At 40.2% G+C, this 15,567-nt stretch overlaps 1 protein-coding gene across 1 annotated transcript in view; it reads right to left on the bottom strand.

Annotated features, from left to right (window-relative positions):
• Positions 1 to 15,567, bottom strand: part of LOC112607733 (histone-arginine methyltransferase CARM1-like) — a 271,632-nt gene that overhangs the window by 93,650 nt on the left and 162,415 nt on the right. The window contains 2 exon segments of the mRNA XM_025358879.1: positions 13,609 to 13,729; positions 14,763 to 14,869. Coding sequence (XP_025214664.1) covers positions 13,609 to 13,729; positions 14,763 to 14,869 — 228 coding nt within the window.

Here is a 15,567-nt window from a genome sequence, read left to right as displayed (position 1 = left end):
CCTTCTAGAGAGTGAATTCATCCTCAGCTGCCTCTTGGATACACAGGCAGTGACTGTAGACATGGCTATTTTTTGGCTTATACATAGTGGTGCCTGAAGATAGTATGAAATCCCTGGCAGGACTAACTGGGAAAAGTCAACAACTGGTCCATGTAATCGTGACCAAATGTCCGGGGGATTTATTGGTAAGAAAAGTTTTAAAAATATTAGAAAGAAAGGGTTATCATTTTGCTTTACTGATTATTTTAATTACATGTTCTTGTAGTTTCCTGGGCAAAGAAATCCTGCAAAATGCTTGGACAGGGCTTACATAGCTCCAAGTCGATTCAAAACTATTCATTTGGATTTAGTAGGTTAAAATTAACAAGGAGTATATAGATCCTTATGAAAGTATGAAACAAAATTACCCTTGAATAAAAGAGTAAAAATAAATACAGTCATCTGTTGGTATACATGGGGGACTGGTTCCAGGAATCCCCTTGGATACCCAAAGCCTTGGATGCTCAAATCCCTTATATAAAATAGTGTGCTATTTACATATGACACATGCACATCCTCCTGAATACCTTAAGCAGTTTCTAGATTACTTATAATACCTAGTACAATGTAAGTGCTATGTAAATAGTTGTTGTACTACATTGTTTAGGGAATAATGACAAGAAAAAAGTGTCCATACATTTTCAGTACAGATACAACCACTCATCTTTTTTCCAAATATTTTGTTCCACAGTTGGTTGTATCCATAACATAGAACCCACAGAAACAGCGCAGGAATATGAAGGACCTATTGTATCTACTACTTCTTGTATACTTACTGTATGCTATGCCTGTTTAGTACTGTGTAGGAATTACCTTTTTAACTTGTGATGACAATTATTATTTTCTCCATTTTGTAGATAAGGAGGCTGAGAGTCAGAGATGAGATTTTTTAAATTATCTAAGTTGAATCCTATACTATCAGCCACTCTCTCAACTTCAATTCTAAATTATTATTTGTTCTATTCAGACTAGAGTAATACTGGCCATATTTAGACTTATTATTCACTCTAGCTTTTTATAATTGTCTTCAAATATGAAGGTTTCGATTATCCCACAATTGGTTCCTCAAGTGATATCAGTTATTATTTACTAATTCTTCTTTATTTTTTGAGCACATCAGTGGCTGCTCTGAATTGCAATGCCTGTTATTATTGCATGCCTTATATTCCTATGTTCTGTGTCCTACTTCCACAGACATCACTCCTTCCTGCCCTCATTTTATTCCATCTATAGTCAACTCACTAGACAGCCCAAAGCCACATGTGGCTGAAGCTTGTGCTCAGTGTCATGTGCTTCATTATCACTGTTGGCTGCCACAGGTTGCCGACCCCCATAGACTGCATCTAGTATCCGAATCTTCCAATATCCAAACTATGGACTGACAGGTAGACTGAGCAGCTCCTGGGCAGTAACAGAAAGAGGAAGCTGCACAGACTTTTGCAGTCCATCGCATCTCCTACTCCAGCTTTTATCAGAGAAGAGAATGTCCAAAACATCTCAGCAACTACAGAAGACATCCTCTTATGGCCTTTTCAGCCTGGACTTAAATCTTATTCAGATACTTAGCACTTTCATTATGGCAGGAAAATTCTGCAGTGATAGCTCCTCCTAAGACAGAACTCTACATCTGTGCAGTGAAACTTGCTTGCACGCAGAGGGTTGCCTGTGTTTAAATAATGCAGAATTAATGCTTATGAGCACATTCTGTTTAGTCTTCTGGAAGAAGACAGATAAACTTATTATCAACCTTTTAACCACCCTTCTACCAGTTCTATAACTATTTTCCTTTCTAATTAGGGAATATTCAAAACATGTGATCATGCTTAGTTTCTCTCCTCACAACTAACCCTGCTTTAGACCTGGGCGTGATCACTCAGCTCTAGACCCTTAAACACTCTTTCATTCATTCACCAATGTGCAAGCACTGCCAGGTGCTGAGAATACAAAGATGAATAGAGCAGGACTGTCTGGGAGGAGGAATAGGCATTAACAAAGAAGTACAATCATGTGCTACAGTGGCAATAATAGAATTATGTAAGGGCATAGTGTGAGCAGAAGGAAAAAGAGCCTACTTTACCACGGGGTCTGGAAAGATTTCATTGAGGTGACCTGGGTACTGGAAATTGAAAAGTGAGTCAATATTGTGCCGTTTAAATGATGGAAGACGCAGGACCTCCGGGAAGTATGGACAAAGGCATCTAAGAATGATAGAGCCAGTTGCATATGGGAGGCAGTAAATTGCATCAGGAGCATGATATGAGTATTAGAGGTAGAAGCAGGGCATGGTTAAGACATGAACATGGCAAGAGCAAAACCTGGAGAAACTGGCAGATGCTTGATCATAAATAGTCTTTTGTGCAAGACTTGGCTTGATTCTTCAGCAAAGAAGAATCATCGGAAAGTTTTAAGTAGAAGGATTATTTCATAGGATTATGTCATAGTTGCATTTCAGCAACATCATACTAGTGGCATGGATTGGAGGGCCACAACATCAAGGGTAACAGAACCTAGCAATCCTAACCAGTGTCAGTCCCCTCTCCCTTCCTCCTTCCAATCAGAACTTCAGTTTTATTGAGTATTTACCCTCCTCTATGTGGTTAACCATCCACAGATCCAGAGAGGGGATCTTGATTGGTCTAGGGCAATCAAAAGTGGTTCTATTCCTCTTGCCAATGATGGGTTTAGGCTTGGGCATGTGATACGATTTTCTTCATGAGTCTACTGAGAAAGACTACTTGGGAAAGATTTCCTCCCTCCTAAAGAGACACACAGAAAAGATCCCTCCTATTTCCTGAATGTGGTTAAATTTGGATGTGATGCTCAAAGTAATTGGCTAAAACAGTCAAAGGTAATGTGACTTCATAGATTAAAACACCATAAAGTTGCATTACCTTTGACTGTTTTAGCCAATTTGAGTAGGGATTTTTCCTATTCCGAGTCAAAGGTATCTTAACTGGTACAAGCAGGAAGAGTAGTTGCAAAACTTTTGCAATATTCCAGGAAAGAAACAGTAAGAATGAGAACTGGGGACTTTCTGTGGGACAGGAGAAGTGAAAAGATTGCAGAAATGCTGAGACCATTGAATCTAAGGGATTTAGACTTGAAAGGAGAATAAAAAGTATAGATTGACTCCTAGGTTCCTGGCTTGAGTGCTGGTTATAATGCATTCTGGTTTTGCCTCAAGCCAGAAGAGAACGCTTGCCTTGCTATCTAGCAGAGGGGTCCTAGAAATTGCTTACACTGATCTTTGAATCCTGGAGCTAGATTTTCTTGCTGATGTTGCTGCTGCTGCTGTTGCTGCTATATTCACTACTGCCTGAGGAACCTATTGCAATGATTTCTTCTAGGTCCTCATATCATTCATTAGCACAACAAACAGTGCACACTTCATTTGTGCCATGTGCGTCCTATAGTGGAATTTCCTTGTTTCTGTCGAGGCAGCAGAAAGCACTGCAGCACTTACTTGACGCTCATGCGCATGTACCCTTGAAGTGTAAGGGAGTTAATACCCAGTGAGGGAATACTTTGACCAATGGGAGATGGCAGCTAATGAATACATCATTCTCCATTTCTCCCCTTAGAGGAACTATTTGAGGATGAAGTGGCTTCATATTGCCCCTTTGAAGATGTCCTATGACACAAAGCAATCAGTTTTTCATAAAGCTGTGGCCAGCTCAGTAATGTACTGCTTTCTACTTGCTCTCCCTCCTTTCTCCTACTCCTGTTTTTCTGAGATTAATACTCCCTGATAAAGGGCCAGCCCAGAAGCCTTTGCCTCATGCTCTGCAATTTAGGGAATCTAGACTGAGAAATTGGTGGTAGTTACAGGAATATCAACATGTTTATTGAAATTTCCCTGTGACTCTGTCTTTTCTGGGTTTCCAGAACTTCTCAATTCTAAACCTAAGCCACCACTCTGAGGTTAAAGTGGACATGCCAATACTACAGACTTAGGAAATTAAGTGAAAAGAGAATTTAGGCAGAAGCTCTAAATTCATCAGAATTTTTCTGGTTCAGTGCCAGAAAAGACCAGGGTCTAGTACAGTTAGCCCTCAGTATCTGTGAGTTCTGCATCCAAAGATTCAATCAATAAATCAAAAATATTAAAAACAAAACACCCCATAAAATAACAATATAACAATTTAAAAATACAAATAAAAATACAATATAAAAATTATTCATATAGCATTTACACTGCATTAGATATTAATCTAGAGATTATTTAAAGCATACAGGAGGATGTGCATAGATTATATGAAAATGTCACGCCATTTTATACAAGAAATTTGAGAACCCACAAATTTTAATTTGGGGGGTATGTGTGTATCCTGAAACCAACCTCCCACAGATACCAAGGGATGAAAATACAATATTTTGAAGAGCTTATTGGTTGGTTGCTTCATCCAATTTAACTGCTTTTTAATGATCTTATCCTCTTTATTTACTTATATTCTTAGCCTGTAAGCAGACATTAAAACAAAGTCATCTGTTTTAGATACTACTATGTCATACAGAGCCTTCTATATAAGCCTTTGGGAAGTCAGTAGTTGCCCCAAATTGGCCCTTCATGGCACTGTCTTAGAGGAAGAGTGAAAGGGTTGGAAGTTCAACTCTAGGAACTTTCTAAAATGCTTTGTGTTCAGTGGCTAGGCAATCCACCAGGCAGAAGTTAATTTCAATGAAATCCTGTAAGTGAAGTATTAATCCATCAAGCCCCTCTTTTTCTAACCCCCTCCCATGCACAGCTGGTGCACTGAGAATATCACCTTATCAACATGTCCCTAATTTAAGGAGTTTGCAAAGGTAATATATAGTGCCATTTACCGAATATCTCTGGTTCTCCTTATGGGCAGATGTAGATGTGCATTTCCCTGCTTTGTTGAAATTAGGAGTGACCATATGACTTGCTTTGGCCAACGTAATGTGGTTAGAAGTAACACTGGCCACTTTCAGGTGGAAGATTTAAGAACTAGCTGTGTGATTTGCTAGGTCCTCCTTTTCTCTACAACAGGAAATAGTAATGCTTCTCATGGAGGCTGTTCCATCAGCCTGGGTCCTGGAGTGAGAATGATACAAAGTAGAGAAATAAAGCTCTGTTGGATTAAGCCACTGACATTTAGGAGTTGATTGTTACAGCAGTACAGCCCTGACTCACAAGCCTGGGTAAGCTGTATCTTTGAGGGTCCGATGATTTCTGATTCTGATTCCCCAGTCACGTGTGCAGCATTCCAAAGCTGTGCTGAGACTCTCCAAGAAGTTGCTTACTAAATTTTTACAGTCACCATGTGGTTAAGTGTGCTTACCACAATTTAAAATTAACTTCAAAAAGATCAAGGTCACATGTCGCCATCTTGAAAGGGGCAGAGATGTGCTTTGAGCACAAATATCTTGGTTAGAAAGCCACCTATTGCATTGTACCCTAAAACCCTCAGCTTTCTTTTCCCCAATTACTCTAAAAATTAGTCTGTGACCAATACTTATTCATAGTCTTCTTGGCTCCCCTGGGGAGCTGCACTTTGCTTTCATACCAAATGAAAGCATTTCCTTTTGCTGACTCTGGCATCTTTCTCCAGTAACCTTTCAGGAAGTAAGTCTACTCAAGCTCAAGATCCTGGCATAGATATACTCCTGCTTCACTCACAGGCAGAAGATCTGTTCAGTGGGTCCCCTTTGGGCTTAAGGGACCAAAGAGATCAGTTAAACCTAGACTCATTTTCTATCACTTTCTCTTCGCCTTTATTACAGGGAATTAGTCTCAGAAATGAGTTATTGTGATATCTAACTTAATGAAACTAGTCTCTATACTATACTGCATTGAATAGTATCTACCTCCCCAAAATTCATGTGTATCCAGAACCTGTGAATGTGACCTTATTTGGAAATAGGGTCTTTACAGAAGTAATCAAGTTAAGATAAGGTTATAATGAATTAGGGTGGGCCCTAAATCCCATATGGCTGGTGTCACTATGAAAGGAGAGAAATTTACACAGAAACACATACTGGGAGAATGCCATGTAACAACAGAGGCAGCAATTGGAACAATGCATCTATAAGCCAAGGAGCACTAAGGACTGCCAGCAACCAGCAGAAGCCAGGAAGAGGTAAGGAAGGATCCTCCCCTAAAGCCGTCAGAGAGAGCACGGCCCTGCAGACATCTTGATTTCAGACTTCTAGCCTCCAGAACAATGAGAGAACAAATTTCAGTTGCACTTAGCTACTAACTTTGTGGTAATTTGTTATGGCAGCCCGGGAAAACTGAATCACACTTCAAAGCCCAAGCTATAGAAAAAGCATACACACACACACACACACACATATATATATATATATATATGCAGATACTGTTTTTCACCATCACATCCTGCTCCCCTCACATTCCAAAAATCACATAGCGAAATGTCAGTTTATCAACCTAGAGCATAAAACAAATGACTTTCTGTCACCCCTAAAATCATCCTGCAGTACAGACTTTGCATACAGACAGACCTGAGTTTGCATGTAGCTCTGCCACGTAGCAGTTGTTTATGCTAAAGCAAGTTAGTTAACTTTCTGTAGCTCCAATCCCTTTATCTATACTATTAGCCTAACAATATGTACTGCATTTGTTTCTTGTACAGCACACAGGGCATTTGCCATTCTTTGGTGCCTCTCAGCATGAGAACTCCTTTCCTATGTTTGGGGAATGCCCCACATTCCACGGCAGCACCAGCCTCTTGCTAGGGAAGTGAAGGTGTCAGCTAAAGCACAAGCATGACCCAGGCTCTGCCAGGAAGATGTGCTTTGCATGGGAGCTCAGAGTGTGAAGATGTAGGGACTACATGGAATCCACTATGGTGAGGTCATATGGTGGCATCCGTTACCTCCAGATCCCAGAGAATCAGAGGGAAAGTTCTTAGGACAACATTCAAGATTGGTATTTAGTGAAAGTTGTGTACATTGCAGTATTTATGTCTGGCTGCACTGCTGTCTTTCTGAGATCAATTCTGCAACATGATTTTGAAAATTATTCCAGATATGTAGCTTCTAAGACTCATTATCTGAAGTTCCTGTAACCTTTAAGGAAATTCTTTTACTGTATTAATTTCTGATGCTGGCAACTAAGAACCTTGACTAACACACAAAGATTAAATTATATAGGATATGTGAAGCCCCTAGCAGAAATCATAAGTAATTTCTTTTTCTTTCTACTCCCACCCACAGGCTCTGAACAAGGATTCTGCCACCACAGGGTTAACATCTATGCTGGTCAAGAAGTAGAGAGACAGTAGAGATGGAAGGAAGCAAGCACTCACCGACAGCACTATGTGGCAGATCTAGGCTGTAGCCTTTATTCTGGTCAGTGATGAAGGTCAGGCCTCATTAGTGTGTGCAGTGTTTTAAAGTGAGGGAGAATTTCAGAACAGGACTAGAAATGGACTCAAAGGCCTTTGACCACACTGATGATAAGCACACACCAAAGAAAACTCATATCAGAAGAACTAAAGCTCAGGCTCTGCAGTCTGAATATCAGCTGATGGTCTGAACAGGTTGCTTTCCATGTTTGTTGTTATTTATGTTTTCTTTTAAGCTTTCAAATCCCTAAATCCCTTCTGCCTAAGCCAAACTCACATTTGGATGCACTAAGCAGCTGTTGCAACTGGGGATTCTCTCCTCTGTGAAAACACTGATTTAAAAAAATAATAAGCTCTCAGCTCCTGCTCACTCTCACAAGTTTCCAGCAACTGGTGCCCTGACAAATGAAGTGTCAAAACATTTCCAAATTAAAACCCCACAGCTCACACAGCCCCATACCCTCAGCAGGATGGACTTTCCCTGCTTGTGCCCAGTGCACACTTGAAGAAACTAAAAATAGCCAGATGGCAATTAACAGAAACTCCAAGAAGGGGAGATGGGTTGGATTCTAGTGGGGTCAGTTTCCTGGAAGGATTCCAAATGGAGTTCTCAGCCAGCAGTGTGCTCTGGCCAAGAAAGGATTTTCATTAAAACTGCATGGAGGAGGCAGAATGAAAAATCAAGATGTGGAAGCTTTAAAGTAATAGCAGAGGTGGAAACCCATGAACATCAATAATAATAATCCTTGCTAATACAGAGTTCATATACACTGTATCATCTTGAACTTGTAAAAGCTCTAGAAAATAGCTACTACTCTTATCGTTTTCCTACTTTTATAGATAAGGAAGCCAAAGCCCAGAGACTGTAGACAACCTGCCCAAGATCTCAAGACAAACAGGACAAAGGTCTATGGCAGGTATATGGTAAGTGGTCAAGCAGGAGTTTCAACTCAGCTCTCTGGTTCCAGAACTCATGAATGTAACCATCGTGCAAGGCAACCTCATTGTATTCACGGGGATGTTTAAGTAACCAAAATGTTTTTATCCCATCCTTAGGTTGGAGAAACAAAAATCTCCCTTAGCAATTTTAGCCAACCTTCCCATGGGCAATGCCTTTCAGGGATTATGTGTGCAGGCTCCAAAGTTAGACTAAGTAGGTCTTATTCTGGCCTTTTTATTTCTAGTTGTATAAAATCAGGTAAATTATCAACCTTCCTGGGCCTTTATTCTCTCATCTCTAAAAGACCAATAATATTAGTATTTATCTCATAAAGTTGTGATGAAGATTAAAAGAAATGGTGTGTGGAAAGCCCTTAGCATGGTGCTTGCCCATACTAAGCTGCTCAATAAATAATAGCCATTGTTATTGATCATTCTAAAACCCTGTGCTTTTAGGCAGTCAATTTCAATGCCCTTTTAAATAGTCAATTTCAATGAGAAAGAATGCAAGGATTTAGTGAAAAAGGAGCATCCTCCACAGACTCCCAGGCATTATTCCAGAATGCTCTTCAGTATGATGTAAGCAAACAAAAAAAGGACTAAAAAAGATGGAGTGAGGGGTCCCAACCATCCTGGTTTGTTTGGAACCAGGGGATTCCTGGGAAACTAAAGTAGGGCCAGTTTTCTCCTTCAATTTTCAGAAGGGAGGAAATATTTACTCCCAGGAGAGGGCAGTAATGGAATTAAGAGTGGTCATTTCCCCTCCCTCTTTTTTCCCCTTGGCAGGAATGACTCACCTTGATGATGACACTGGGAAATAGGATGGAGCAAGCATAGCACATGCACTTGTGAGGGGTCGGCCTGCCCACTCCCAACCAAGTGTGTGTCCTTGAGTTTCCCATGTGAGAACCTTATGGGGCAGGCTCTGGACTTGTTTGGGAGACCAGTTGTTTGGCATGCAAGTGAGTGGAAAAGTTCGGTTTGGGAGCAGAAGATTTAGGAAACTGCATTTGGCCATAGGTCTGAACCCTGTTCTGCAAACAACAACAATAATGTTGATACTGTGATTTCTTCCTGACATCTGTGTCTATTTCTAAATTGGTTCAGAACTCAAAGAAGAAAAGGGATATAATTAATTATCAACCATGTGATTAATTATCACCTTCATAACCCCTAACAGATGGATGCCTATTTCATTTCATTGGCAGAGGAACCTATTTCAGGAAGGCAGGGAAAGGGTATTTTGTAAAATCAAATGAAGTTAGAGCTGGGAGTGACCTTAAAGATAATCTAGTCCAATATCTTCATTGTTATAGATGAAAATATACAAAAATGAAATGGCCAAGTGATACAATCCATGTGAAAAGTCTGTGAAAGACTTTTATAATGTAAGTTATTAGTGTCATTAGTAATTTAGGGAGTGGTTTTTAAAGTGGTAACCAGAATTTAAAATAGATCATAGATAACATAGAAAATAGATTACAGATTAAAACTAAAACTAAGTCCCTATACAGAGAGAGAATATTTCCTAAATAAAACTAATGGCTCCAGGAAACATGCTCAAACCATGAAGAAGAAACCAGCAGTTCAGAGTTAAATTTTATTTTAATTGGAAAAAGCCTACCTTAGGTTGACAAGATTGCTTACTCACAACCTTGAAGACCAGATAAGCTCAAAAATGAACTAGTTTTTCTCCTTTGTCTTCATCCTGCCCATCTATCCTAGCAGATCCTCTTCATTGGGAATGTTTACTTCATAATTGTTAACCAGGCATGTCCCACTGGCAAAGTAAGGTTGTTTGCTGGGCACCTCAAGACATACGACATATAAGACTCTTTGGCTAAACCCCACCATTTCTGGTCTCACCTTTGCCTCTTACCCATTACTTTCACCCATCAGAGCACATAGAAGTGGCTTTTAGATAGTGTCCAGTCCTGGGTGGGTTGGAGGAGGCCCACTTCACCCTCTCTCTCTCTCTCTCTCTTTCTCACTGAATACAGCTGTAACACCTGGACAGAATGCCTCGAGCAACTATTTTAGGCCTTCGAAGAGTTAAGAATGTCAGGCAGATTAGGAAATGTATTAGTCCATTCTCATGCCGCTAATAAAGACATACCTGAGACTGGGTAATTTATAAAGAAAAGAGGTTTAATTGACTCACAATTCAACATGGCTAGGGAGGCCTTAGGAAATTTGTAATCATGGCAGAAGGGGAAGCAAACACATCCTTCTTCACATGATGGCAGGAAGGAGAAGTGCCAAGCAAAAGGGGAAAAGCCTTTTATAAAACCATCACATCTCATGAGAATTCACTCATTATCCCAAGAACAGCATGAGGGTAACCAATCCATGATTAAATTACCTCCCACCAGGTCCCTCCCAGGACATGTGGGGATTATGGGAACTACAATTCAAGATGAGATTTGGGTGGGGACACAGAGCCAAACCATATCAGGAGATAAGACTGGGATTTGAAATACTACCCAACCAACAGTGAGTTTACTCCTTTTTTCCTCCAGTAAACCCTGGCCTAAAGTCGACACACCAGAAATGGGCACCAGGGTACAAAGAGACCTCCTGAGACACCCTGTAGTTCTGGTTTTAGCAGCAGGAAAGTAAATTCCGTAGAGTCAGGGTGTGAAAATTCTCTGTGTTTCTCTCTTCTCCCCCTCCTCTCTTCCCTCTATTTCCCTCCTTTTCCTCCCTTCTTCCACACTCTTATCCCCAAGAATCTTGTGGTATTACCAACATCAGCCTGAATTAGACAAAACCATAAGGGAAGGAAACCTTCCTCCCCATTCAGTGGAGCTGTCATTCCCAAGGCTGGGCTGACCCCCAGTGCTTTTTTTTCTCTCTCGGTCTCTCTCTGCTTGGCCAATATGCAGGCAAAGTCATGGAAGTACATGGCAGAGTAAACTTGTTAGCAAGAGACTGAAAAGTGATCACAGGAAACCAAAAAGTATCACGGAAAGGAAGGAGCTTGGCAAAGCATCTTCATACACTTTCATTTATACATTCCTGGGGTCATCCTCAGCCTGTGCATGGATGGATCTGGTACTAATTAGCATACCAAACTTTGAGAACTCTGCCCAGGTGCCAGGCTGACCACTGGGTGACATACACAGTGGACAGATCCAAATAGCACCGCCAAGGCTTTGAAAAATGAATTGACATATGAAACATAGCCCTCAGAAGATCAACTATGGGGAGGGAAATTGCAGCCCAAATCCAACCAAGAAGAATTGGGAAAACCTCAATTCTTATGGGAAAAGATAATCAGCTGAAACTAACACTGCCATGACATAGAGGTCAGAACAATCTGACAAAGACTTTTAAAACAGCTATTATTAAAAAACTTCCAACCAGCAATCATGAACACCGCTAAAACCAATGGAAAATAGAAAGTGTCAGCCAAGACACAGATGACAGAACAAAGTGCCAAATGGAAATTTTGGCATTGAAAAATATGACAACTAAAATAAAAACTTCACTGATGGGCTCAATAGCAGAATGGAGATGACAAAGAATAGAAAGCCATGTGCAAACCAACTTCTAGCTGGGGGCCTATGTATCACTACCTTTCATTCATCTTTTCCTCTGTTTTCATTAAACGTTGTTGTATAACAATACCATACAGTTGTATATACTTGTATGCAGCTGTATAATTGTATTGTATACAACTATAACTACTGTTATGCAACAATAGTTAGTGAAAACAGAGGTAAAGATGCAACAATATTTAGTGACTTAAACCAGAAACAATTTATGAATTTTCTCAATTCTGTGGGAGGGCTGGGCAGTTTCTCTCCTGGTCTTGCTTGGATTTGTTCATTCTTCTGCAGCCAGCAGGAGGGTTGGTTGGACTGGAAGACCAAAGATGGCCTTGCTCACAGGTCTGGCAGCTGTTGGCTGAGATGCCTCAGCTCTCCATGTGACCTCTGAACTCTAGCAGGCTAGACTCCTTCACAGTATGGTAATCACTGGGTTCCAAGAAATTGAGAGAAAAGCTATGAGGCTCCTTAGGGCCTAGGCTCTAGAACTCAAACAACATCACCACTGTCATATTCTATTGGTCAAAGCAGTCACAAAGTCAGCACAGAGATAAGGGGCAAAATATTAGAATGCTTCTTGATGAGAGAAGGAGCTACATGACTATGTATGTGTGGATACAGGGAGGCATGATTATTGGGATAATTATTTCAATATCTTACCACAACCTTTCTGGGGAGTAATGCTGCAAAACTCAAAGACCATGGATCTACAATTATTATGTCAGTAGACTAGACTGTGAGGCTTAGAGAAGTTCAGCATTTTGCCTACGATCACACAGCTAGTTAAGGAGAAAATATGAAACTAGGTCCCATACTGCCGAGTCTTTGGACTAGTACTATTGCCTCAGAGATAAGCTGTTGAGTGTTTTGAATAGTTTTTCTCTTTAACAGGTAGAAGAACCCTAGACAACAGTTGTATAATGTGCTGGCAACCATTCATCATTCATATCCATTTCGTGAGGGAAATAAATGCATGTACTTGTGGAGTCTATGAAAAAACTGAAGTAGAGTGTCTCACGAAGAGTTATTTATTATGTAGCAATAGAGCTCCTAAACTGTTTGATGCACCAAAACAGTATATTCAGTCTCTCGACACTCAAAGGTTAATAATTTTAGTGAGATAAATTCACATAACATCAAATTAGCCATTAATTATTTTAAAGTGTACAGTACGGTGTCATTTAATACATTCATTACATTGGGTGACCATTACCTTTATCTGGTTATAAGATATTTTTATCATCCCCAAAGGAAACTCTGTCCCCATTAAGCAGTCACTTCCTATTTCCCTTTCTCCCTCATCCCTGGCAACCACTAGTGCACTTTCTATCTCAATAAATTTATCTATTCTGATGCTTCACATAAATGGAATCACATGATCTTTTGTGACTGGCTTCTTTCACTTAGCATGTTTTGGGGGTTCATCCATGGTGATGCATGTATCAGCATTGCATCCCTTCTTATGAATAATACAAATATGAATAATAGTCATAATATTCCATGCGTAAATATACCACATTTTGCTTATATATTCTTCAGTTGATGGGCATTTGGACTGTTTCCACTTTCTGGCTATTTTGAATAATGCTGTTATGAACATTTGTGTACAAGTATTTGTTTGAATGCCTGTTTCAATTCTTTTAGGTGTATAACTAGGAGGGGAATTGCTGGGTCATATGGTAATTCTACTAAAGTTTCATTTTGATTCTGGTCTTGAAAAGGTTTCTGAAATGCATGAGATTCATAACCTGCTGCCGGTATTACCTTGTCTCTAAAGTCAATGTGATTCTGGAGGACGGCTCTGTGGTAATTGGCTGTCCTCACAAAATCTTGCATCATGTTCTGCTGTTGAGAAATGCAGCCATAAAACTACAAGGGAAGGAGAAAAGAGGGGGAGTAAACAACCCACAAAGTCAGCACGATCATGAGCATCTGATTCTGACAGCCACTTTGGTCAAGAAAGACATGATCTTTCACAAACAGAGAAGCTGAGGCTCTGAGAGACACAGTGACTTGGCCATGTTGGCCCTATATGTAAAGCATAGAATTCTAAGTAGATCCCAGACTTCTGACTACATAGATTCAATAGATACAGGCCTAGATATTGATGAGATAAGTACTCAAGATCCCTTCCTAAATTAGAGGTTATGAGAGAGCACAAATCAAGAGTAATAGACAAGTTGGGATGGTTGACACCTGCAATCCCAGAACTTTGGGAGGTTAAAGTAGGAGGATCACTTGAGCCCAAGAGTTGGAAGCTGCAGTGAGCTATAATCACACCAGTGTGCTCCAGCCTAGGCAATAGAGCGAGACCCTATCAGAAAAAAAAAAAAAAAAAAAATAGAGTCAAGAGAGAAAGGATCCAGGGCCAAAAGGGATGGCCTGCCCTGATGAGCCCCATTAGCCTCAACAGAAAAACAGAACTTGGATAGAAATCCTGGTGGAGGTGGAAGTGGGGCAGAAGGTAGTAATCATGGTAATCCTGATGGAAACAGAGGCAAGCCAGTTGGGTGATGTGGTGTATATAAGTCCCTGAATGCTAGTAAGAAATATTGTTGTAATTGGCACCATTTAAGGCCTTTCTATGGGCCAGGTACCATGCTAAGTGCTTCACAGTCTCATCTAATTAAATTAAAGCATCATGACAATCAGGTGAATTATGTTTCTCAGATGAGGAAGCTGAGGCTCAGAAAGATCCAGCAACTTGCCCAAGTCCTGACAATGTAATAAGTGGCAGAATGGGGATTTAAATCCATGTAATGCTGATGCTGCTGGTCTGGCGACCACATTTTGAGAACCACTGCAGTATCAATTATCTCCTCTCCACCCACCCTGCCCAGATGTGTTCAGAGGCACACCTTGAAACAAATCAATTTATTCCACAAAGGATAACTCTGCTGACCTGGAAGTACTGTGCAGCAGACGCTTCTTCTGTCCACTGGCTGAACACCGAGTATTCCTTTTTTTGATTTCGGCATCTTTTCAAAGTATTTGCAAATGCACTGAATTCTACAAGGATATAAAGCAGATCCATTTCTTCACCTTGGAAACCATAGAGCTCACCATTGCACTCTGTAAAAAATTCCAACTGTGAAAATATTAGAATATGAAAATGGCATATTCATCCCTGAACACATACATGATAAGAGATGGCAAGGCGGAAATGGGTACTATTCCGAGCTGTGACACCCTTATTTACACTTGTCAGACATATTTGCATTCAGAAATGTCAAGTGAGAGAGCACAAAGAAACACAGGCAGAGACTGGGCTCCAGAAATTCTCCTGGTGCTGCGCTTACAAAGCTCATAGATTTATACTCAGAAAGTGCTCTAGGGAAGGTGATTGTTGATAATAAGAAAAAAAATATATGTGAATACAAAAAATAGAATGTATACATACATATACACACATATATTTTATATAGACATTCATATAACCTCATTCTATTGTCATGACCATTTTTTCTCTCTCATTTAGTATTACCTAAATGTATAGAGAAAAGGTAAAATAACTGGGGATATTTGAATACAAAGAAATGCTTTGTCATTGGAGGAAAGAATATTGAAGTGAAAGCTCAAAAAATTCCAGAAGTGATATTGCTAATAGATAACACAGTGTTCACAGTGGCCATTTCCTGTGACTTCTGCCTCAGAGATGTGAATACTGCCCAGTAGTCTCCACTGTCTGTGGCCTCTTTCCATTCCAC

The sequence above is a fragment of the Theropithecus gelada genome, chromosome 15 (assembly GCF_003255815.1).
Source record: "Theropithecus gelada isolate Dixy chromosome 15, Tgel_1.0, whole genome shotgun sequence".
NCBI classification, from domain to species: Eukaryota; Metazoa; Chordata; class Mammalia; order Primates; family Cercopithecidae; genus Theropithecus; species Theropithecus gelada.
The sequence above is the reverse complement of the archived record's forward strand: the minus strand, read 5'-3'. Positions and strand labels throughout refer to the sequence as shown.